The following is a 24602-nucleotide window of genomic DNA, read 5'->3' as shown; positions in this document are numbered from 1 at the left end:
ACAAGATACTGTTCTCAAGGAGACAACATTCCTTCCACTCCTGGGTTTCACCTGGCTCGAAATGCCCTCTCCCAACCTCTCTGCCAATGTAGCCTAATGGTTAAGAGTAGAGTTTTGGAGTCTCACTTCAAGGGCAGATCCCAACTCCTCTGCTGATATGACATCTGATGCATTAAGCAATTTGTAACTAAGGTCATTATATCTTGTCCTGGGAACTTTCCCCTTTTTTAAAGGTGAATTAATTAGTTGAATTGGTTAACCCCAGGAGAAAACTGTGCAATAGGCAGGCAACTGGGGGTGGGGATGGGAATGGGGGTGGGAGGGAGTTTGGGATAAGGGACTCCAGATGGAGACAGAATTGAAAGGAAAATGGTTTTTAATAACCTTCTATCGCCTTACATCCAAGACCTCCTAAGATGTAGGCAATAATTTAAGAAATAAGGGAGCCTGTCACTGTTTACCCTCGTCTCCTCTATCCCCTCTTTCTCTGGCAGCAGGGCCTAGACAGCAAATAGTGGAGTTGGTGGAGACAAAAGTGGGGCGCCAAACTAACACGTTTTGCAAGGAATGTGACCACAGCTAACTACAGGAGAGAAAGTGGACCCAAGGATACCAACTCCCAGCCCGCCGGCTGCCTCAACTCCAACCTAGGGGAAACCGCGACTGGAGAGGACCCAATTCTCCCAATCCTGCAGATGGGGGTGGGAGGAAAACGGCTTTGCTCCGCCCTCCGAGCTGGGCGGTGATCTGTAGGCGGCAGCGCTCCCCGCTTTCCCCGGCTCTCATTTAGGGCGCAGCACTAGAAACGCGGATCGCCGTGAGCGCTCTGAGGTTAGAAGTCCGGCGGCGACATGAGCTCGAGGCCGGTGTTCCTGAGCGCGGCTGATGTAGAGGACCACCTCCGCAGCTGCAGCCTGCTCATCCCGCCTCTGGAGACCGCTCTGGCCAACTTCTCCAGCGGCCCCGACGGAGGAGTCATGCAGCCTGTGCGCACCGTGGTGCCAGTCGCCAAGCACAGGGGGTAAGCGAGGAAGGCCGGGTCCGGGGCTGGAGAAGCTGGAAAGGAGGAAGGGGAGGGGTGAGAAGGGAAGCAGCAGGAGAAAAGAAAGGAGGGCTTCCCTAATCCCTACTAATAACACCTTTCACCTAGTTTGTGCAACCTACTGTGGGCGCTTTAAAGCCGTTATCTGGTTTCGTTCAACACACTCCATATGTACGTGGCTATTGATGCAGCTATTTGCTGATGGGAAAACCAAAGATTCAAGAGGTGAAGCGAATGACCCAAGGTTATGGCAGCTAGTAAGTGGCAGAACTTGGGGTGGTTTTTCTCATCCAGAGGCAGACTCGAATGTACTCTGCACACTGCTAAAGGCAACGGCAGAGGGATGGGGACAAAGGAGGGAGACGGCCAGTAGGGCGTTGAGTGAGGAAAGAGAAAGAAAGGGACATAGGGGCTTGACAGGATGTCTCCGCATTGGCGGGAAGGGGTTGAAGTTGCTCCCTCTCTTCTTCTAGGTTCCTGGGGGTCATGCCCGCCTACAGTGCAGCAGAGGACGCCCTGACCACCAAGCTGGTCACCTTCTATGAGGGCCACAGCACCACCCCCACTGTCCCCTCCCATCAGGCTACCGTGCTACTCTTCCAGCCGAGCAATGGCTCCCTTCTGGCGGTGAGCAACTCTCTGCCCAGGGGTTTAGCGGGGGCCCCTGTGCACAAAGCTAGGCTCAGAATTTAGGCAAGGAGGAGTATTGAATGTGACCGCATATGCCCCTCTCTGAATGACTGAATGCCAGTCACTGTGTAGGTTACCTGGTATCTGTTTCTAGGACCGCCTGAGGATGTAACCCAGCATCAGAGACCACTGCTGCTTCCAGTGTGTGAACTTGTGGAAGCAATGATCTTGTCATTCTTGTAGGGATCTTGTCCTGTACCAGTTACTACAAATATACAGCTTGCACAAATCCAGTAGCTAAGGAAACTTTTAACATGAATCTGTAACAGGTAGTTACATGAGTTACAGATTAGGGGCACTCTCCAATACGTGGGAGTATTTTCTAAGAGGTACACGGTGACCTGTTTTAACATTTAATGATAATATCAAAAAAATAGTAGTCATCTGTATTTGTGAATTACTTTGTGTATGTCAGACACTGTTCTAAATACTTCATATGTATTAATGCTTTTAATTCTTAAAACCACTCTGTGAGATAATTGTATTACCCCATTTTGTAGATGAGAAAATTGAGTTATAGAGCAACTATGCCAAACGTTGCCAAGTTTACATAGCTAACAGGGGCATGGATGGACTTCATACCTACTCTGGGTAAGCCCAGGGCCTATACTGTCTTAGCATAGTAGACTATGCTCCTCTGCCTTTCTAACTGCCACTTACTGGGCACTTATTATGTGCCAGGCAAGAGAAATTGATCTCATTCAATTCTGACAACTTTCCTCTAAAATTTTCTCAGAATTTCAGGCTCCTCAAGGAAGCTGGCTATGTATTACTCCTCTGAAAAGAGTCTTTAGTTCTTGACAATTTCTGCTCACCCAATGGAAATGACATCCATACTACTTACCAAGAGTGCTTACCGAGGAAATTGGTACCACCTCAGGCTTTGGAACTAAATAACAAGGCCTGAAATTCTTCCTAAATCTGACTGATAGCCAAACAGTTCACTTCCTTGTCCATAAAATGAGAGTACTGATACTATTTGATGAGGACCAATTGAGATGAATAATATAAACAGAGGACAGCAGAGCAAAGGATGGTGGTGATTACTAGCCAGGTGTAATTCAGAACCACCTGGGGAGATTTTAAAAACAATGTCGTCTGGGTCCTATCCCTAGTGATACAGATTCAGTTAGCCTAAGGATATATCTGAGCATCTGTATCTTCACAAACCTACTCACATGTGCAGGAGGAATTGAGCACCACCGAGGCAGAGTTTCAGGGCCCTTGCACAGATGTCAGGTGACTTACTTTGAGAATCCTGGGGCAAATAAAGCAAATGGGCATTTCTTGAGGGCTGGCCATATGTTAAATGTCTTCATTTTTGCCAATGCTTTTAAATCTCACAAAAACCCTCTGAATGGTTGTCATTATCTTTGTTTTTACAGGTAGGAAAAACAAAGTGCTTATAGATTAAGATATTTGTTCAAAGTTACATTTCTTATAAGTGGAGGAATTGGTTCCAGGCAAAACACCCTCCTTGTAGACTATTATGATGCTTTCTGGCGCTTCCCAGGTACTGGTGGTTAATGATCCACCTGCCAATGCGAGAGACACAAGAGACACAAGAGACACAGGTTCGATTCCTGGATCAGGAAGATTCCTCAGAGTAGGAAACGGCAACCCACTCCAGCCAATATTCTTGCCGGGAGACTTCCATGGACAGAGGAGTCTAGTGGGCTACAGTCCATGGGGTTGCAAGGAGTCAGACACAACTGAACTCTCCCCCCCCACACACACACACACATACACACACACAATGCTTTCTAGGGCTGACTCTTTTAGAGCATTTTCTCTCTGCTTAAGCGGTGAATCCAGATGCCCCTTCCTCACTGTCTCTTCTTTCCTCCAAGGTCATGGATGGAAATGTCATAACTGCAAAGAGAACAGCTGCAGTGTCTGCCATTGCCACCAAGGTAAGATTAGTGCAAGCTGGTGGGTGGAATTGAGTATCTCAAATTTGAAGGTCTAAGTAGAGGTGAGGAACATTTTTATTTTCTATGGGCATAGATGAAACATCATATGCCAAATATAGCCTGTTAGGTGAGCACAGTGATTCACGAAATGATTGGCTACCACAATGAGCCCAAGATTCTAGATACCTTACATGTGCTCTTTCTGATCATCACACCAGCCTTGATGATTATCTCCTTTTGCCAAGTATAGGAAATATGACTCACAGAGGTTCTGCAAGTTGATCAGGATCACACAGCTAATAAATGGCAGAGCAGGAATTTAAAACTTGACCTCTTGACTCCCAGACTGCTTTCTTGCCCCTGATCCACACTGTTCCTGGCAAATCAGTGTGGTTGCCCCATAAGCCAGAGTCAGGACTGCACAAAAAGCAGAGGGGACAACATATCTGAGCCAGACAAATGTATTCATTCAGATCCTATCATGTATCAGGCACTGTTCTAAATGTCAGAGATGTGGTAGTGAACATAACAGAGGGTGACATACACAGAGCTGGTGAGACAATAAATAAAATAAAAAGTGAAATTCATAGTATGATTTGCTTAGAAAAAAAAAAATTAACCAACAACAAACCCTTTTGGAGTTTAATAATAGGCTAGGGTTTGCTCCTAAACCACCACCCACACCACCAATTAGAAGGATAAAAATAAAGCAGAATCGAGGATATTGGGAAGCAGTGGCATTTAAAATTATCAAGGACAGACCTCACTGAGGTGACATTTGAGTAAAGACCAAAAAAAAAAAAAAAAAAATGAGTGACTGAAACAGGAGGAGGCTAGGAGCCCTTGAGGCAGAAGGAATAGCAAGTGATACAGGTGATAATATTTCTAAGCAGTGCAAGGGCATCCTACAAGAAGAACAGTATTTTTAGAGGTTAGGGTGAAAAAGAAGAGGTATGGATAGGAACAGTTAGAGTCTGGAATCTTTCACATTAAAGATCTGGGAGTGCTGACTTATGAGGCCTAAGCAGAAAGGAAACGTGGGGTCCAGTCGAAGGTTGGAGCAGCAAAGACCAGATGTTCAGATTGTGAGTGTTTTAAGGTCTTCTAAACACACGATGATAAGGGAAGAATGTGGGGATAAATCTGGTAATTATGTAGCAAGGGATTATACTACAGTACGTACCTTGAGGACCTGGGGTTTTTTTTTTGTTGTTTGTTTAATTATATCCAGACCCAACTCAGATTAAAGTAATCAAGGGACTCTGAAGTATGTTCCCTGGTAACTTAGAGGGACTCTAACAATACTGCCCTACATTTGAAAAGGTCTTTGATTTTTTTCCAAAATAATTTTCAACCCACTGTCTCAACTTATTTTTGAGTTTGTGTGAGGAAGGCAGAGCAAGAATTACTGGCCTCATTCTGTACAGAAAGAAAATGGAGACTAAGATTTCCTGAAGTCAGACAGTACAGGTAGCTGTAGGTCTTCCTGTACCAGGTCAGTAGTTTCCAGCCCAGGCTATGCAGCAGCAGCCTCTAGGGAAAAAAAAATTTTTTTTTTTTAATTCAGGTTCCCCAAACCAGTGAATTGAAATCGCTGAAGGTAAGACCAAAGAATCTAGGTGTTTTGGTTTTTTATGGTTTCTAGTTAATTCTGATGATCAACCAGGTTAATTCTTCTAGACCCAGCTCTCAGTTACACTGTGCTTTTTGAATGGATAAAAATATACACTCCAAGAAATGTTAAGAATCATTGAGTTGATGCTTCAGAGTTTAGGCTTAAACTACACCACTTTTTCCCTAGGGACTCGGTTGGGCTATTTCAATAAGGAGCAAATATTTATTTTACTTTCTGTGCTATAGAAGTAGAATGTTTTCTTTTCCATCACTTCTATTTTATTTAGGGCTTTTGGGAGAAGGACAAGTATTAGGAAGTTCTTGGGTTTGATGGACACTATAACTTTGCATCTGGGTTGCACATACCCTGATTTGGGGACTCTGGCATGCTTGACGATATGTATCAGGGTTTATTCTTGACGTGCAATTATTCAACAAATACCTAAGTGCCCACCAGGCACCAGGTCCTGTTCTCAGCATGGGACATAGAACCTGCAGTCACAGAGCACAGAGTGCATTTGGGGAGACAGATATTAATCTAAAGATCACACCAGTTAATGGGAAAACTACAATCCTGACAGATACATTGAGTGAAAGGGGAGCAAAACAAAAAGTGGAGGGTGGGGAGTGTCTTGCTCCGGGCTGTGGGATTTACCAAGGCTTATGGGCTTCCCTTGTGGCTCATCTGGTGAAGAATCCGCCTGTAATGCAGGAGACTTGGGTTCGATCTCTGGATTGGGAAGATTCCCTGAAGAAAGGGATGGTTACCCACTCCAGCATTCTTGCCTGGAGAATTCCATAGACTATATGGTCCATGAGGTCACAGAGTCAGACAAGACTGAGAGACTTTCACTTCTTTTGTGAGGGTTAGCTGAGCTTCACTTCAGTTCAGTTCAGTTCAGTTCAGTTGCTCAGTCATGTCCGACTCTTTGCAACCCCATGGACTGCAGCACACCAGGCTTCCCTGTCCATCACCAACTTCCGGAGCTTACTCAAACTCATGTCCATTGAGTCGGTGATGCCATCCAACCATCTCATCCTCTGTTGTCCCTTTCTCCTCCTTCTTCTCCTGTCTTCAATCTTTCCCAGCATCGGTGTCTTTTCAAATGAGTCAGTTCTTCACATCAGGTGGCCAAAGTATTGGAACTTCAGCTTCAACATCAGTCCTTCCAATGAGTATTCAGGACTGATTTCCTTTATGATGGACTGGTTCGATCTCCTTGCAGTACAAGGGACTCTCAAGAGTCTTCTCCAAAACCACAGTTCAAAAGCATCAATTCTTCGGCACTCAACTTTCTTTATAGTCCAACTCTCACATCCATACATGACCACTGGAAAAACCATAGCCTTAACTAGATAGACCTTTGCTGGCAAAGTAATGTCTCTGCTTTTTAATATGCTGTCTAGGTTGGTCATAGCTTTTCTTTCAAAGAGCAAGTGTCTTTTAATTTCATGGCTGCAGTCACCATCTGCAGTGATTTTGGTACCCAAGAAATAAAGTCTGTCCCTGTTTCCATTGTTTCCCCATCTATTTGCCATGAAGTGATGGGACCGGATACCATGATCTTAGTTTTCTGAATGTTGAGTTTTAAGCCAACTTTTTCACTCGTCTTTCACTTTTATCAAGAGGCTCTTTAGTTCTTTGCTTTCTGTCATAAGGGTGGTGTCATCTGCATATCTGAGGTTATTGATGTTTCTCCCGGGAATCTTGATTCCAGCTTGTGCTTCATTCAGCCCAGCATTTCATGTGATGTACTCTACAAATAAGTTAAATAAACAGGGTGACAATACACAGCCTTGACATACTCCTTTTTCAATTTGGAACTGAGGTCCAAAATAGCTGAGCTTGCATTAGAATAATAATAGGACTTACTGTGAGGAGCAGAAGTGAAAGTACTCCAGGCAGAGGAAAGAACCTGTGGGGAGCGAAGCCCTGTGGTTGATAGAGGCATGTGTGCTTGGGGAGCAGCAAGGAGGCTTCTTGTCTAAAAGACCAGAGGTGCAGAGAGTGTGTCCAGAGGGGAAGCTGGGCTGACCAGAGTGCCAGACCATGCAAGGCCTTAGTGAATGCAAATGAAACATAGTCTTTCAAACTCTTTAAGAAACCTAGCAGATTCATATATATGTTTTTAATTATCTGCATGCTCTAGGAAAAGAATGAAGTGGCACCAATCCTATTATGACTTAATAAATATCATAAATGTTATACCATTTAGGAAAAGAGATGTCAGTTATAACATTATTATCAGGGCAGCAATGTGTCAAGCAAGACAAGCAAGCAGAATTACAGATTTACCCTCAGAGGTTAAAGGTTACTTTTACAGGAAACTGCAACAATTTCTGAAGCCCACATGTACTTCCAAGAATAGATTTATATTAACTGAGAACTGAAAAAAAAATTATTTAGTTAAAGAAAAATTACCTAATTCTCTTTACTGAGTGGGAACATAAGTTATTGTCATTTTGAAACCTTTTCAAATCAAGTTTCTTTGAGCTATAGTTGTTAGCCGAAAATGGTATCTCTCCTGTGCAGATGTAGGAGAGAGAATCTCTAATCACCTGCTAATATTTGAGACTCCTTTTTGCTAGTGATTAATGATTAAAAACACTTTTGTTTTTAAGGTTGCACTCCAGAATCTCAATAATGGTAATTATTGATACAGAGCAGATCAAGATCAACTTTTATTAAATGAAATAGAGAAAAGACAGAAGATGGTCTTATTTAACATGGATGATTTGAGGAGCAAGTGATGTCCTTTCTCAATGCCAGTAGTTCTTAAGTGGAAACAGTTAAGACCAACTGTTGCCAGAGACCAACTGCCCCAGAGACAATTAGCAGTGTTTGAAGACATTTTTGGTTGTCACAACTGAGGGCATAGGGGGTGCTAATGGACAGAGGCCAGGGATGCTGCCAAGCATCCTGCAGTGCACAGCACAGCCCTGCCCCCTGCCAACTACCCAAACCCTGCCAACAAAGAATTATCCAGCCCAAATACCAGTAGTGCTGAGGTCAAGAAACTCTGCTCTATTTCTCATAGGCAATAGTAGATACATGCCAATTCTGTGCAAATAAGACTGTCTCTGTTTTAATGGGACTTACACACCAGTACAAGAAAATAAATTTGTAAACAAACAAGTGTTATGAAATGGTAAATTCTATCAGAGAGGTCAGAAAGACTTTACTGGAGAGTTGATCATACAACCTCACCCCCAAATAAAGATGCACATATACCCTAAGGAGGTCCCACAAATGCCATCTCTACATTCCTCTTTAAAGGAAGACAGAGGCTGAGACAGGATCAACAGAGAGTAGGCACAGCGAATATAGCTTGAGAACCTAGGTTCGCAAGGATTCATGGATTCCAAAAGCAACTCACAGCTCTGAGAAGTAGGTTGGCTTATCATGTCCCTGAGATGGGGTAGCACAGGAGAAAGCATGTGGGCGTTGGAGAATGAAGGATGAGGTTTTGGAGCCCTACTGTGCCATTTAATAATTACAGGGAACTGAGCAAGTTACATAACTTCTTTGGACCTCAATTTCTTTATCTGTAAGAAGAGGATAACTGTGGGAGCATCTAGCTCATGGAGTCAATTGTCTGGACTAAAAAAGATCATGAAGGTTAAGCATTGGTATATATTAGGTACCCAGTGAAGGCTTTTCTCTCCCTCCCGCACCATACAGAGTGGAAATGAAAATACAAAATTATATCTCCTTGATTGCCTGAGAGGTTTTGAATGAAGGTCCCCTGATTCTCAAACTCTACTTGATCCTCTCCTGACTTCAAGAGTCTCTCTTGATCTTTTCTATCTCCTTTCTGTCAAATAGTTTTTGAAACCACCCAACAGTGAAGTGTTGTGTATCCTTGGAGCTGGGGTCCAGGCTTACAGCCATTATGAGGTCTTCACAGAACAGTTCTTCTTTAAGGAGGTAAGTCCAGGGAGGGAGGTGGGGGATGTGGGGAGGAAGCAGCAGTGACATTTCTCTGTACTCCTTTGTTAAAATATAAGTTGTGCTGAAATTGTCAGGTTGGGAGTACAACCATCTAGACCATTCTTTTAATGACTTGTGTGAAAGTCCTATTGGAGATGAAGAGTTGGGGGGAAGGCCTGAGTCGCTTCTTCCAGTTTCTTAGTTTGTAGAGTACACCTAGGTATACAGAGCCTACTCAGTTACTTAAAGGATTGTATTATATCCATTGCATACATGCAGTTTTTCTTTTGGCCCCTTTCTGTTGCTTCTCTTAGCAGAATCTGGGGTCCTTAAATATTCAAGGGTTAGGAATCCAGGAACTTACAATGAGGTCTGGAGAGCAGGAGGCCACAGCGTGCCCCTTCAAAGCCAAGACATTAGTCCACCCTTCCCCATTCTGCCTGGCTCACATTTCCTGTTATTTTTGATACACTTGATACTGCTTATATTTGATTTTTTTTTCTATGCGTGTGAGAGGGGTGGGGCAGATTTAAGGTGTGATTTCTTATGATAGAACTAATACCTCTGCTTTGAGAAATGAAAATATAAGGAAGAAAAAAAAGAAAAATTCCCTTTTATCTATTTTCAAAGACAAGTAGTTAACATTTCTAGTCTTCTCTTATCTGCTTTTCATAACATAGTTTTATGATTTTTTATGCTTTTTACCAAGGTATAATTGACATAAAATATCATATTAGTTTCAGGTGTACATCAGAGTGATTGAATATTTATAGGCATTTCAAAATGGTCACCATGATAAATCTGGTTACCCTTTGTCACCATACAAAGTTATAGCATTATTGACTGTATTCTCTATGCTGCTCATTGTATCCCCATGACTTAATTATTTTATAACTAGAAGTGTGTACTTCTTAATCCCCTTCATCTATTTCACTCATTCCCAGTTCCTCCCTCACCCTTCCGGCAATTACCACAAGTAGTTTTTTTCATTTGTTCTCTGTGTATATATATCAGTTTCTCAATTATTTTGTTTGTTCATTCATTTGAGGTTTTTTTTTTTGATTCCACATGTAAATGAGATCATATACTATTTCCCTTTCTCTGTCTGACTTATTTTGCATAGCATAAAAACCCTCAAGATCCACACATTTTTGTCTCAGCTAACAAGATTTCATTATTTTTATGGATGAACAATATTTCATTGTGTGTGTGCGTGTGTACACACATGATAATTGCTTTATCCATTTATTAATTGATGGACACAGGTTGTTTCCATATTCTGATTATTGTAAATAATGCTGCAGTGAATATGGGGGTACCTACCGCTTTTTGTCTTACTGTTTTGTTTTCTTCAGATAAATACCCAGAACTGGAATTACTGGATCATATGGTAGTTTTTTGTTCTCTATTTTTTATTTAAATTAAAAAAATGTTTACAATCTCATGTTGGCTTCTGCCATACAACAATGTAAATTATACATACATCCCCTCTCTCCCTAGCCTCCCTCCCCTGCCCCCATCCCATCCCTCCAGGTCATCACAGAGAGCCGGACTGGGCTCCCTGTGCTACACAGCAACCTCTCACCAGCTACTCTTCTTACACCTGATACTGTATGTATGTTGGTGCTACTTTCTCAACTCATGCCACTCTCTCCCTCCCACACTGTGTCCACAAGTCCATGCTGTACATCTGCATCTCCATTCCTTCCCTGAAAATAGTTTCATTAGCATCATTTTTCTAGATTCCATATATATGTGTTAACATACTGTATTTGTTTTTCTCTTTCTGACGTGCTTCACTCTCTGTAATAGGATTTAGGTTCATCCACCTCACTAGAACTGACCTGATTCAAATTTGTTCATTTTTATGGCTGAGTAATATTCCACTGTATATCTGTACCACATCTTCTTTATCCATTCACCAATTGATGAACATCTAGGTTGCTTCCAGGTCCTGGGTATTGTAAACAGTGCTGCTATGAACACTGGGCTACATGTGTCTTTTCGATTATTTTTTTCTCAGGGTATATGCCCAGTAGTGGGGTTGCTGGATCATATGGTAGTTTTATCCCTAGATTTTAAAGGACTCTCCATAATGGCTGTATCAGTTTACATTCCTACCAACAGTGTAGGAGGGTTCCCTTTTCTCCACATCCTCTCCAGCATTTATTATTTGTAGATTTTTTGATGATGGCCATTGTGACTGGTATGAGGTGATACCTAATTGTAGTTTTGATTTGCATTTCTCTCAGAGTTAGTGATGTTGGAGAAGTGTCTTTAGGTCTTCTGTCCATTTTTTGGTTGGGCTGTTTGTTTTCCTAATATTGAGCTGTATGAGCTGCTTATTGGAGTATAGTTGATTCACAATGTTGTGTTAGTTTTAAGTATACAGAAACATGATTTATATATATATATTCTTTTTCAGATTCTTTTCACATATAAATTATTACAGAATATTGAGTAGAGTTTCCCATGTAATACAATTGGTCATTGTTGATTATCTGCTTTATATATAGTAGTGTGTATATGCTAATCCCAGCCTCCAAATTTATCCCTCACCTTCAGCCTTTCCCCTATGGTAACTATAAATTTGTTTTTGAAGTCTTTGAGTCTGAAATAAGCTCATTTGTATCATATTTTTAGATTCCACATGTAAGTGATATCATATGATATTTGTCTTTCTCTGATTTACTTCACTTAGTATGGTAATCTATAGGCCATCCATGTTGCTGCAGATGGCATTGTTTCACTCTTTTTATGGCTGAGCAATATTCCATTGTATGTATGTAGCACATCTTCTATATTTATTCATCTGTCTATAGACATTTAGTTTGCTTCCATGTCTTGACTATTATAAATAGTGCTATAGTGAACATTGGGGTGTATGTATCTTTTCAATTTATGGTTTTCTCTGGGTATATGCCCAGGAGTGGGATTCCTGGGTCATATGGTAGCTCTATTTTTACTTTTTTAAGGAACTTCCATACTGTTTTCTATAGTGACTTCACCAGTTTACATTCCCACTGTGTGGGGGGGATTCTATTTTCTGCACATACTCCACCAGCATTTGTTGTTTGTGGACTTTTTGATTATGGCCATTCTGACTAGTGTGAAGTGATACCTCGTAGTTTTGATTTGCATTTCTCTAACAATGAGTGATGTTGAACATCTTTTCATATGCCTTTTGGCCATTTGTATGTCTTCTTTGAAGAAATGTCTATTTAGACCTTCCGCCCATTTTTTAATAGGGTTCTCTTTAAATTGAGCTGCATGAGCTGTTTGAATATTTTGGAGATTAATCCCTTGTTGGTCACTTCATTTGGAAATATTTTCACCCATTCTGTGGGTTATCTTTTCATTTTGTTATGGTTTGTTTTGCCGTGCTAAAGCTTTTAAGTTTAATTAGATCATATTTGTTTATTTTTGTTTTCAATTCCATTACTCTAGGAAGTAGACCCAAAAAGTTGTTGTTGTGATTTATGTCAAAGAGTGTCCTGCCAATGTTTTCCTCTAAGAGTTTTATAGTGTCTAAGCTTACATTTAGGTTTTAATTAACTTTTAGTTTATTTTTGTGTGTGACGTTAGAAAAATGTTCTAATTTAATTTTTTAAATGTAGCTGTCCAGTTTTCCCAGCACCACTTATTGAAGACACTGTCTTTTCTCCATTGCATCATCTTACCTACTGCACTAGAGAGCAATTATAGATGGATATGTTTATCTCTGGGCTGTCTATCTTGTTCCATTGATCTATATGTCTGTTTTTAAGCCAGTACCATTACTGTTTTGATTACTGTAGTTCTGTAGTATAGTCAAAAGTCAGTGACCCTAACTCCTTGAGCACCATTTTTCTTTCTCAGGATTGCTTTGGATATTCAGGGTCTTTGGTGTTTCTATACAAATTTTTAAATTTTCTGTTCTAGTTCTATGAAAAATGCCATGAGTAATTTGTAAATTACCTTGAGTAGTATAGTTATTTTAATAATATTGATTCTTCTAATCTAAGAACATGGTATATCTTTCCATCTGTTTGTGTCATCTTTGATTTATTTCATCAGAATCTTATAATTTTTGGAGTACAGGTCTTTGCCTCTTATGGTAGGTTTATTCCTACATATTTTATACCCTTTGATGTGAGGGTGAATGGGATTGTTGCCTTAATTTCTCTTTCTGATCTTTTGTTGTTAGCCCATAGAAATGTAATAGATTCCTGTGTGTTAATTTTGTGTCCTGCAATTTACTGAATTCATCGATGAGCTCTGATAGTTTTCTTGTAGCATCTTTAGGATTTTCTGTATCATCTGCAAACAGTGACAGTTTTATACCTTCTTTTCCAATTTGGATTCCTTTTACTTCTTTTTCTTCTCTGATTGCCATGGCTAGGACTTCCAAAACTATGTTGAATAAAAGTAGTGAGAGTAAACATCCTTGTCTTCTTGATCTTAGAAGACTTTGCTTTCAGCTTTTCAACACTGGGTTATCTATGGGTTTGTCATATGTGTCCTTTATTAGGTTGAGGTATGCTCTTTCTATGCTCACTTTTGGAGAGTTTTTATCATAAATGGGTATTGAATTTTGTCAAAAGCTTTTCCTGCATCTACTAAGATGATCATATGGTTTTCACTCTTCAGTTTGTTAATGAGGTGTATCACACTGATTTGCAAATATTGAAAACTTCTTGCATCCCAGGGATCAGTCCTGCTCGATCATGGTGTATGGTCTTTTAATATATTATTGGGTTCAGTTTGGTAGTAGTTTGTTGAGTACTTTTGCATGTATGGTCATCAGTAATATTGGCCTATAATTTCTTATTTTGTGGCATCTTTGTCTGGTTTTGGAATCAGGTGATGACAGCCTCATAGAATGAGTTTGGGAGTGTTCCTTCCTCTGCAATTTTTGAAATAGTTTCAGAGGGATCATGTTAGCTTTTCTCTAAATGTTTGATGAAATTCACTCATGAAGTTGTCTGGTTATGGACTTTTATCATGGGAGTTTTTTACTCGTGTTTTTGATTTCAGTGCTTGCGATTGATCTGTTCATATTTTCTACTTCTTTGATTCAGTTTTGGGAGATTTGTCGTCTTCTCATAGGTTGTTCATTTTATTGACATGTAGTTGCTTGTAATAGTCTCATGATCCTTTGTATTTTTTTTTAAATTAATTTATTTATTTTAATTGGAGGCTCATTACAATATTGTGGTGGTTCTTGCTATACATTGACATGAATCAGCCGTGGGTGTGGCTGATTGTTTTATAATACAAAGCATACGTTCCTACCCAAATTAACTTTGTTTTTTTTTTTTTTTTAATTTTAAAATCTTTAATTCTTACATGCGTTCCCAAACATGAACCCCCCTCCCACCTCCCTCCCCACAACATCTCTCTGGGTCATCCCCATGCACCTGCCCCAAGCAAGCTGCACCCTACGTCAGACATGGACTGGCGATTCAATTCTTACATGACAGTATACATGTTAGAATTCCCATTCTCCCACATCATCCCACCCTCTCCCTCTCCCTCTGAGTCCAAAAGTCCGTTGTACACATCTGTGTCTTTTTTCCTGTCTTGCATACAGGGTCGTCATTGCCATCTTCCTAAATTCCATATATATGTGTTAGTATACTGTATTGGTGTTTTTCTTTCTGGCTTACTTCACTCTGTATAATTGGCTCCAGTTTCATCCATCTCATCAGAACTGATTCAAATGAATTCTTTTTAATGGCTGAGTAATACTCCATTGTGTATATGTACCACAGCTTTCTTATCCATTCTTCTGCTGATGGACATCTAGGTTGTTTCCATGTCCTGGCTATTATAAACAGTGCTGCGATGAACATTGGGGTACATGTGTCTCTTTCAATTCTGGTTTCCTCGGTGTGTATGCCCAGCAGTGGGATTGCTGGGTCATAAGGTAGTTCTATTTGCAATTTTTTAAGGAATCTCCACACTGTTCTCCATAGTGGCTGTACTAGTTTGCATTCCCACCAACAGTGTAGGAGGGTTCCCTTTTCTCCACACCCTCTCCAGCATTTATTGCTTGCAGATTTTTGGATCGCAGCCATTCTGACTGGTGTGAAGTGGTACCTCATTGTGGTTTTGATTTGCATTTCTCTAATAATGAGTGATGTTGAGCATCTTTTCATGTGTTTGTTAGCCATCCGTATGTCTTCTTTGGAGAAATGTCTATTTAGTTCTTTGGCCCATTTTTTGATTGGGTCGTTTATTTTTCTGGAATTGAGCTGCAGAAGTTGCTTGTATATTTTTGAGATTAGTTGTTTGTCAGTTGTTTCATTTGCTATTATTTTCTCCCATTCAGAAGGCTGTCTTTTCACCTTGCTTATATTTTCCTTTGTTGTACAGAAGCTTTTAATTTTAATTAGATCCCATTTGTTTATTTTTGCTTTTATTTCCAGAATTCTGGGAGGTGGATCATAGAGGATCCTGCTGTGATTTATGTCTGCGAGTGTTTTGCCTATGTTCTCCTCTAGGAGTTTTATAGTTTCTGATCTTACATTTAGACCTGACTTCAGGCTCTACTACAAAGCCACAGTCATCAAGACAGTATGGTACTGGCACAAAGACAGACATATAGATCAATGGAACAAAATAGAAAGCCCAGAGATAAATCCACACACATATGGACACCTTATCTTTGACAAAGGAGGCAAGAATATACAATGGAGTAAAGACAATCTCTTTAACAAGTGGTGCTGGGAAAACTGGTCAACCACTTGTAAAAGAATGAAACTAGATCACTTTCTAACACCGCACACAAAAATAAACTCAAAATGGATTAATGATCCTTTGTATTTTTGTGGTGTCAGTTGTGACTTCTCTTTTTTCATTTCTAATTTTATTACTTTGAGTCTTCTTTGTTTTTTTCTTAATGAGTCTGGCTAAAGTTTTCTCAATTTTGTTTATCTTTCCAAAAAAAGCCAGCTTTTAGTTTCATTGATATTTCCTGTTGTTTTCTTTGTCTCTATTTAATTTATTTCTGTTCTGATCTTTACAACTTATTTCCTCCTACTAACTTTGGGTTTTGTTTGTTCCTCTTTCTCTAGTTGCTTTAGGTATAAGCTTAGGTTATTTATTTCATATTTTTCTTGTTTTCTGAGGTAAACTTGTATTGATATAAATTTCCCTCTTAGAATTGCTTTTGCTGAATCCCAGAGGGTTTGGATCATCATGTCTTCATTTTTTTATTTATCTCTAGGTGTTTTTTTCCTTCCCCTTTGATTTCTTCAGTGATCCATTTGTTGTTTAGTAACATATTGTTTAGCCATCACATTTTTGTGTTTTTTGCAATTTTTTCCTTGTAGTTGATTTCTAACTTAATAGCAATATGAATGGTGGACTTAATAGTTTCTTTGGAAAAATATTTATTGAGGACCTCTGCCCATTTTTAAATAAGATTTTTTTTATATATTAAGGTTTATAAGTTCTTTGTATTTTTTGAATATTAACTTCTTATAACATAGTTTTAATCATTAATCTTTTAATCATAGTTTTAATAGTTTTCACTGAATGTTGTAACATCAGTTTTCCAGATTACCTGATATTTGTATAGTATTTCATAGTTTTCTATCAAGAATGGTAGTGTGGTTAACCATTTTCTTATAACTGGGCTTATTACACTGTTTTCACCTTAATTAATGAACTTATTCACATATAACATTTATTTCTATACTTATTATATTTCTGTATGAGGGCTTCTTTAGGCCTTATTTTCAGTTGAAGGTTGACAACTGCTACCGCAGACATTAAAATATATTAAACAAGCTAGCAAGTCCCCACGTCCTGGTGATGCCGGTGACCACCCTCTCCCTGCAAGCACTTCCCAGGAATCTAATTGTAGCTACTATTCTTGACCTCTGCTCTGCTGTACCATTCACTTCTGTAAGTAAGTGTTAGTTGCTCAGTCATGCCCAACTCTTTGTGACCCCATGGACTCTAGCCCACAAGGCTCCTCTGTCCATGAAATTCTCCAGACAAGAATACTAGAGAGGGTAGTCATTCCCTTCTCCAGGGGATCTCCCAGACCCGGGGATAAAACCTGGGTCTCCTGCATTGCAGGCAGATTCTTTATCATTTGAGTCACCAGGTAAGTCCCAATTTACTCCTGAACTCCTACCAATTTTTAATTCCTTACATATCCTTTAGAGATCAAGCTGTTCCATACACAGCACTGCACATCCTGTTTGTAAATCTCACACCTGTTATGACTCCCCTGAGGCTGCTGCTTCTGCTGCTAAGTCGCTTCAGTCATGTCCGACTCTGTGCGACCCCATAGATGACAGCCCACCAGGCTCCCCTATCCCTGGGATTCTCCAGGCAAGAACACAGGGGTGGGTTGCCATTTCCTTCTCCAGTGCAAGAAAGTGAAAAGTGAAAGTGAAGTCGCTCAGTTGTGTCCAACTCTTGGCGACCCCATGGACTGCAGTCTACCAGGCTCCCCCAAACATAAACTGTGAGTTTGATGCTGACCTTGTCAGTTATGATTTGCATTTACATACATGTAAACTTAGGCTGAATGAGGTTAAATAGCTTCAGAAACAGTAAGTGACAGAACAAAGTTTGATTCTAAACCTGTGTAGCTCCAGAATTTGCTCTGCTAATCACTAAGCTATATAATAGCTGTTATACTACTAAGGCTGTGTGTCTCAAGCTAGAATTGAAAAACCTCCCCGCTTCCTGACATGGAAATGGAGTAGAGAAGGGTCATTTTCAAATCTGGCCTAGACAAATGTTCATTCACCATAAGGAATGATTTAAATAACTGCAGCCTTAACTCTAGAGTAGTTCAACTTCTCTATGTAACTCCTAGGTTTGATGAAATGTAAACAGCCAAATAATCACAGCACCAATGTCCCTTTTATTCCCCTGAATGAAGGTGAGAATATGGAACCGCACCAAAGAAAACGCAGAGAAGTTTGTGAACACAGTGCCAGGAGAAGTGCGGATCTGCTCATCGGTCCAGGAGGCTGTGACGGGGGCAGATGTGATCATCACAGTCACCATGGCAACAGAGCCCATTTTGTTTGGTGAATGGGTGAAGCCTGGGGCTCACATCAATGGTAAGCAGAGTGGCTCCATGAACACTGGGTGGCCAGACTCTCCCTTGACTGGACCAAGGGGCTGCCTCTGCAGAGTTGTTTTACTCATGCAGAATGCCTGAACTTTTTAATGGCCTCAGAAACATTTGAACCTTAAAGAAACAGTATGCACTCCAAAATATGAAACAAAAATCACAAACTCAAAACTAATAAATTTAATTAAAATTTTATAAAGTGTAATATGCAAATGATCAATTATAACTCAGTTCTTAAATGTCATGAAATTTAATTACAAAAGCCAAATGACTCACTTGTTCTTACCAACACTTAGAATTAATTTTTTTAATTATAGCACAAAATACATTTTATGTGACTAAATGCATTTATGTGAATGCTTTTTCATATGTGAGGTAAGATAATTGGGACTTTAAACATAAGAGTTCCTTGGGCTCCTAAAGATCCTTAGATGACCCTGGGGGTTATAGAAAGATCTGGTCTATATTAAATACTTACTATAGCAGGTGCTGTTCTACATTCTTTGTTATGTACTATATCACTGAATCTTGAAAACAACCTTATTAAGTAGGAACTATTGTTATCATGACCCCTGTATGGTAGGTAAACCAAGGCATGGAAAGATTAAGTAACTTGCCCAAAGTCAAAGGTTTTTAGAGACAAAGCTGGGATTTGAACTGAGGCAATATACCCTCAAAGCCTAAGATCTTAAATGAGTCCCTATGTTATCTTTTAGTAAGAAAACTGGTCTGGTTAGCAAGCAATTGAAGGCTAGAGAATTTAAACATGGTACCAGTGCCCCATGTTTTAGTGACAGGCACATAATGTGAACTCTAAGATCTCTGCACACATGTGCAAGGGCCAAGTATCATGATTATTTGTTCTTTCACAAATGTGTATTGAATCCCTACCATGGTTCAGGCACTGTTTTACCTGCTGGGGAAGCCAAAGTAAACCAGCCATCAAGGTCACTGCTTTCCTGCTGTTTACATTCTAGAGAAGGGAGGTAGACAATAAACAAATAGATGAGCTAAATAGTTCCAGCTAAAGGTTAAGTCCTATGAAGGAAACAAAACATGTATGATTGAGGAATGGGCCATAGAAAATTGAAGGTTTCAGCCTGTATGGGACCCATATTATGAATGTGGATCCAGGGGATAGGTCTTATTGTTCATAAAGCCAGACTCAAACAGTAAGACCATTTCTAGAAGGACTTGCAACTTCAAGAGAAGTCACTTCTGGGTAAAATGGACAAGAGCTGAATCTTCAAAAAGACAGAGTTGATTTTTTTTTTTTCCAGCTTAAAGTAGAACATATTTGCTATCTTAGTTTCTGTGGTTAGGAGTCTAGACATGGGTTAGCTAAGTCCTCTGCTCATGCAGGATGAAAGCAAGGTGTTTTCCAGGCTGCAATCTCATCTAGAGCTTGGAGCCTTCTTCCCAGCTCACATGGTTGTGGCAGTTCTTTGTGTTGTAGGACAAGGATGCAAGTTACCTTGGGGCTGCTCTCAGCTCCAGTAGGCTGTCCACATTTCTTTTCATGTGGACGCTCTACCTTCAAAGATAGCAACAGAGAATCTCCCTCATGTTGTATACCTCTCACACTTCGAATGTCTCTTTAGGAAGAGCTAACTTGATTTTGAGTTGAGGAGTCTGGTATCTTTCCCTGGTCTAAAGACAAAATTGGTTTGTGTGTTTAGAGGCAGTAAACATACTAAAGAAAAGTATGTTACAAGTGCAATTGACAGGGAAACACCAACAACGGATTCTACTTACTTTACAACTTGGCTGAGAGTTAGGCCCAGTTCCATCCTTCCCTGCATGCCCCTCATTCTTTCTCGGCATCCCACCAGCCAGTGTCTGACCCTCACCCAATGTAACCCCACTGAAAGAAGGCCAAAGCCCAGCCTGAGTCAGGCCCCTCCCTTTGCTTCCTGGACCACCTCCATTGGCTTGAGTGGCCTTATGCAACCCTTTGAGAATTCACCATGCTCCAAATTAGGGGGAACAAGTGCAATCAGAAGAGGTGGCTTGAGAGGCTGGGGTTTTTCCCACCAGCTTATGATTTATTTACAAGCTTCATTAGTTGGTGCTTCTGTTCTATAGAACTCCTCACACAAACAGCCTTCAAGATGGACATTTCGCATCAATGTCTTTGACAGTTAGAGTGTGGGAGAACAGCAGGAGAGGAAACAAGTAGAGAAAACTGATTGGCAGTGAGAGAAGGCTTACAAATGCTGCCTTATATTTGTATAAAGCTTTATAGCCGTTTCCAAAGACTGGCCACCATGGGCTGGATCCAGCCAGCAGATGTGTTTTGTTTAGGCCATAGAGTGTTAAGTGTTCTGAAAACCAAGAAATAACACATGCAAATAGATTTCCTGCTTCTCTTTTTACAAAAGGAGCAGGAGGCTGGGGGGAGGGCTATCTAAGAGTGGCCCTGCATTCTTACTTGGCAACGGTTCTGCTTGAGCAGAATAGTTAGTGTCCCCTTTAGAAGGGCCTGCTTTCTTCTGTGTACTGAGTTCTCCACCATTTCTAATCCAGTTCTGCTGACCAGTGCTGCTCATTTTCATTACCTTCCTGGCCCTGCAAGCATTTGGTTCAGTCTCAGCATTATCCTATGTCCCAATGCCAGGAGGCATGATTCCTTGGATTCATCATTATGGTTCTGGGCTCTGCAGAGGATGTGAAACCTTGGTGCTGGGGTGCAACCAGTTTCCTGTTGACTGGGGCTTCTCTGTGACCCTGAAACTGGGCTTTTTTTTTCCTCATGAGGTGAGAGAAGTGGTTGGGAATGAGCAATGGGAATGATTGAAGAGCAAGCATACAGACAGAAGATAGAGGAGTGAGGGGTGTTAATAAGCTCCAAGTGATGTCTCTGTTTTAGGGTTTGTGTAAAGAAGTTGCTGCTCCTGATAAGCAGAAGAAGCTGAAAAGCATGTGTTCTTTTAGAGTCGTAGATGCACTTATTGGATATATAACCTTGGCACATACCTCTTCTTTGAGCCTCAGTTTGTGTACCTTTTAAATGGGAATCAGAAATGAATGTGCTTGTGAGGACTTGAAATAGTATGTGTGAAACATCCCAGTGATAGTAGGCACGCAGTACATGAATGCTAAGTTGCCTCAAAACATTTTTTTATTAATGAGAATGGACATGAAATGGAAAGGAAAAAATGCCAAGTGTCATTCTTCTTAGTGAACTCAGTCTTGTTGTTTGGGAGCGAGTTGGCCTGGGGAAATGAGGCAGTCCACAGTCGTTCCCCCGTGTGCTCTGTAACTTCCTTTTCCCCACCCCTTTCATTCTTTGGAGCCTGTAGTATCCCCTGTGACTACTTCAAGGCTCAGGGTCTGTTTTGCTGTCATTTAGCCATCGGCGCCAGCAGACCTGACTGGAGAGAGCTGGATGACGAGCTCATGAAACAGGCAGTGCTGTATGTGGATTCCCAGGAGGCTGCCCTGAAAGAGTCTGGAGATGTCCTCTTGTCAGGGGTGAGCCGTCTTTCTGTTGCTGATATCTGACTGTCCTTACCTGGATCCCAGGGTTTCATTAATACCCTCTTCTGTCTGGCCTGCTCCAGATCTCCGTAACTCCCACCTCTTTGTGGGGTGACAACTGTCAAGTATCTTTCCATCCTTTCTAATTCCCTTCCAGAATAATGTGGCCATTATGTGGTGACATGTGTTTTCCTGTTCCCTTTGCCTTAAGAGATCAGCTTGACGGCCTTTTCCATTGGATTGGGCTGTCCTGTAAAGCAGTAGGGTTGGAAGATAGTTATCCCTTATCCAGGTCAGGGACACCCTGTCCTGGCTTCAGAAGCTGGTCCTGAGCCATATTAGCTCCATAACCTGGGTCAGTGTGTGTTCGTTTGACAGGCCGAGATCTTCGCTGAGCTGGGAGAAGTGGTGAAGGGAGTGAAACCAGCCCACTGTGAGAAAACTACCGTGTTCAAGTCTCTGGGTAAGAGTCATTGCTCCCAGGGCACAAACTTAACCAGAACACAAGGTAGGTTTACCCATTGGTGGGAAGAAGAATGAGTCAGCAGGCTCCATAACTGAATCATTGTGCAGTCTATCACTTAGGTTAATTATTTACATCTTGCATAGTGGTAAAGCCCGTGAACTCTGGAACTGGGCAGTCCTGGGTTGGATTCCCCTCTATGCTATTCCTTAGACATGCATCCTTGGGCAAATGATCTCACCTCTTTGAGTCACAGTTTTCTCACCATGTGTTACCTAGAGTTTTTGTGAGAATTAAGTGAGATGTGTGTATAAAATGATTTGCCCATAACAAGCATCAGCATTAAAACATTTAGACTTTGATCTAAATGAAACTCAGAGGAAGATATCCTTCAAAGGTGGAGGGGCAGGAGAAAAAGGTGTTTAAAAACAGGGAGCTTAAGAGAAATAACAGGGAGACCCAACCTGAGGGCAACCCAGACAGGAAGTACAGCCGGACCTTTTTTCCGCCTCCTTCCCTAACTTTCTGCTTGCTGACTTAAGAAGGTCTTTGATGGGGAGCACCATTACCACCATGAGTTAGCACAGGCAGAAGCCCATGAAAGAAGGGGCTCCCTTACTTGGCTGGTTTGCCTGTCAGCCCAGCTCTCCCATTTTAAGGAAATGGACACATATGATAAGAGAGCTAATATTCAGCTCCTACATCTAAAATATTGAAGTACTCTCAAAATGGTTGGTAAATAGTTGCTGCCTGAGCCCCTCAACCTTGCCAGACCTCACATATGTTTTAATGATCAAGCACCCAAAGTGTTAATGCTTGGCAGAGTTTTAAGAGTATTCTGCCCACCCAGCACCCATGCCAGTCAAAGTGTATCTATGCCTTACCATCTGTTAAATATATTTTTAATTTTTCATGCATAGAAAGACAGGCAAACACAGTATAACTTTATCTAGAGCCTAGTTCAGACATCACACTGATCTAGTTGAGTCTGAAAGAGTTTCATGGTTCCTTAGCAGATCAGAGGTCAGCTGCCCCCCTTCAGCAGACACAGCACTGGAAACCTGATCTACACTCCTGAGCGATTTTTACTTTCTCACTTTTGGGGGTTGGTTTACTGGCACATCCCTTCATCTAGCAGATACATCTTAAATACCTACTATGTATCAAGCTCCATACTATGCACAGTGATAGTTACAAAAATAAAAGCCAGCCCCTGGCCTTTAAGAACATATTCCCATTCAAGGTTAAGGATATTTGCCCAAAACTATAAGATAAAGGGGGGATTGCTGAAGGACTTAGGGTTTGGACTAGATCAAAGGTCCAACAAACTACAGAGCATGGGCCAAACCCAACCTGCCATCTGTTTTCGTACAGCCCACAGTGAAATGGTTTCTACACTTTAAATGATTGGGGGGAAAAGGAATATTTTATGACACATAAAAATTATAAGGAATTCAAACTAAAGTGTCCATAAAGAAAGTTTTCTTGGAGCACCGTCAGGCTCATCTGCTTACCTGATGTCTAAAGCCGCACTTGTACTACAGCAGAGGTGAGTAACTGCAAGTAATTGGCATGCAAAGCCTTAAATAGTTATTATCTGGCTGTTTACAGAAAGTTTTCTGACCCCCTGAACTTTGGTGAGCCTTGTTTTACCCTTCGCAGACTCTTCAAGCCTGAACTCACCTCTGGGTGCTTAGTCCTTGTTACCCTGATGGACACTGTATTAGGGAACTGCTGGTTCTGGGACCTGGGCTGTTTGGGGAAAAGTTGTTCTGACAGAAGTTAAACCAAATTTCTGTCCATTCCAGGAATGGCGGTGGAAGACATGGTTGCAGCCAAACTGGTATATGATTCCTGGTCATCGGGTAAATAAAACAAAGGAACTTTGTGTCAAGTGGATGCTACAGCTCAAAGGGTGTTAACACTAGTTGTCTCACAATCTTTTCATAATCTCTGGATTAAAAGAAGGGTTCTAGTGATCTGTAGTTTTATGCATACTGTGTCTTACCTTAAATAATGAGATCCTCTTTTGTGTTTGTAGTTAGAAAACAAAACTAAGTGGTTGTTCTGTGTCATGCCAGATTATACTAGCGCTCCCTTTTCCCTGTATTTCACTACCTTTTGTAATTCCCTGAAATAAAGCTTTTTCCAATTCTGTGGTTTTTGTTATGGTAACTTCTATCCTTCACAGCAAGGAAAGTGAGGGGATCAAGTGCTCGTGTTCACTCCCTGAAGGCTCTCCAATGGCTGTAGTTAATTTTTTTCTATTTTATTAATTGAGATACAATTTACATACCATAAGTCCACATTTTGAAATGGTGGATATAATTCAGTGTTATTACTATATTCACAGGGTCATGCAACCATCACCACTGTCTAATTTC

General features: G+C 40.8%; 1 protein-coding gene across 1 annotated transcript; it reads left to right on the top strand.

Moving 5' to 3' along the window:
* Positions 432 to 24375, top strand: CRYM (crystallin mu). Its single transcript, XM_005697591.3, has 8 exons — positions 432 to 1021; positions 1516 to 1669; positions 3583 to 3645; positions 9086 to 9187; positions 18078 to 18261; positions 21628 to 21749; positions 22134 to 22218; positions 24027 to 24375. Exons 1-8 carry the CDS (start codon positions 852 to 854, stop codon positions 24089 to 24091), a joined length of 945 nt encoding a protein of 314 aa, XP_005697648.1. The 5' UTR covers positions 432 to 851; the 3' UTR covers positions 24092 to 24375.

The sequence above is a fragment of the Capra hircus genome, chromosome 25 (genome assembly GCF_001704415.2).
Source record: "Capra hircus breed San Clemente chromosome 25, ASM170441v1, whole genome shotgun sequence".
NCBI lineage: Eukaryota > Metazoa > Chordata > Mammalia > Artiodactyla > Bovidae > Capra > Capra hircus.
This window is presented reverse-complemented; position numbering and strand designations above follow the sequence as displayed.

What these genes read in the sequence shown, in the direction of transcription:
- CRYM (XM_005697591.3), top strand. Translation starts at nt 852, where the DNA reads ATGAGCTCGAGGCCGGTGTTCCTGAGCGCGGCTGATGTAGAGGACCAC. An exon ending in GCCTGGGGCTCACATCAATG is followed by an intron (nt 18,262 to 21,627) that starts GTAAGCAGAGTG and finishes GCTGTCATTTAG; the next exon opens with CCATCGGCGCCAGCAGACCT. An exon ending in TACCGTGTTCAAGTCTCTGG is followed by an intron (nt 22,219 to 24,026) that starts GTAAGAGTCATT and finishes TGTCCATTCCAG; the next exon opens with GAATGGCGGTGGAAGACATG.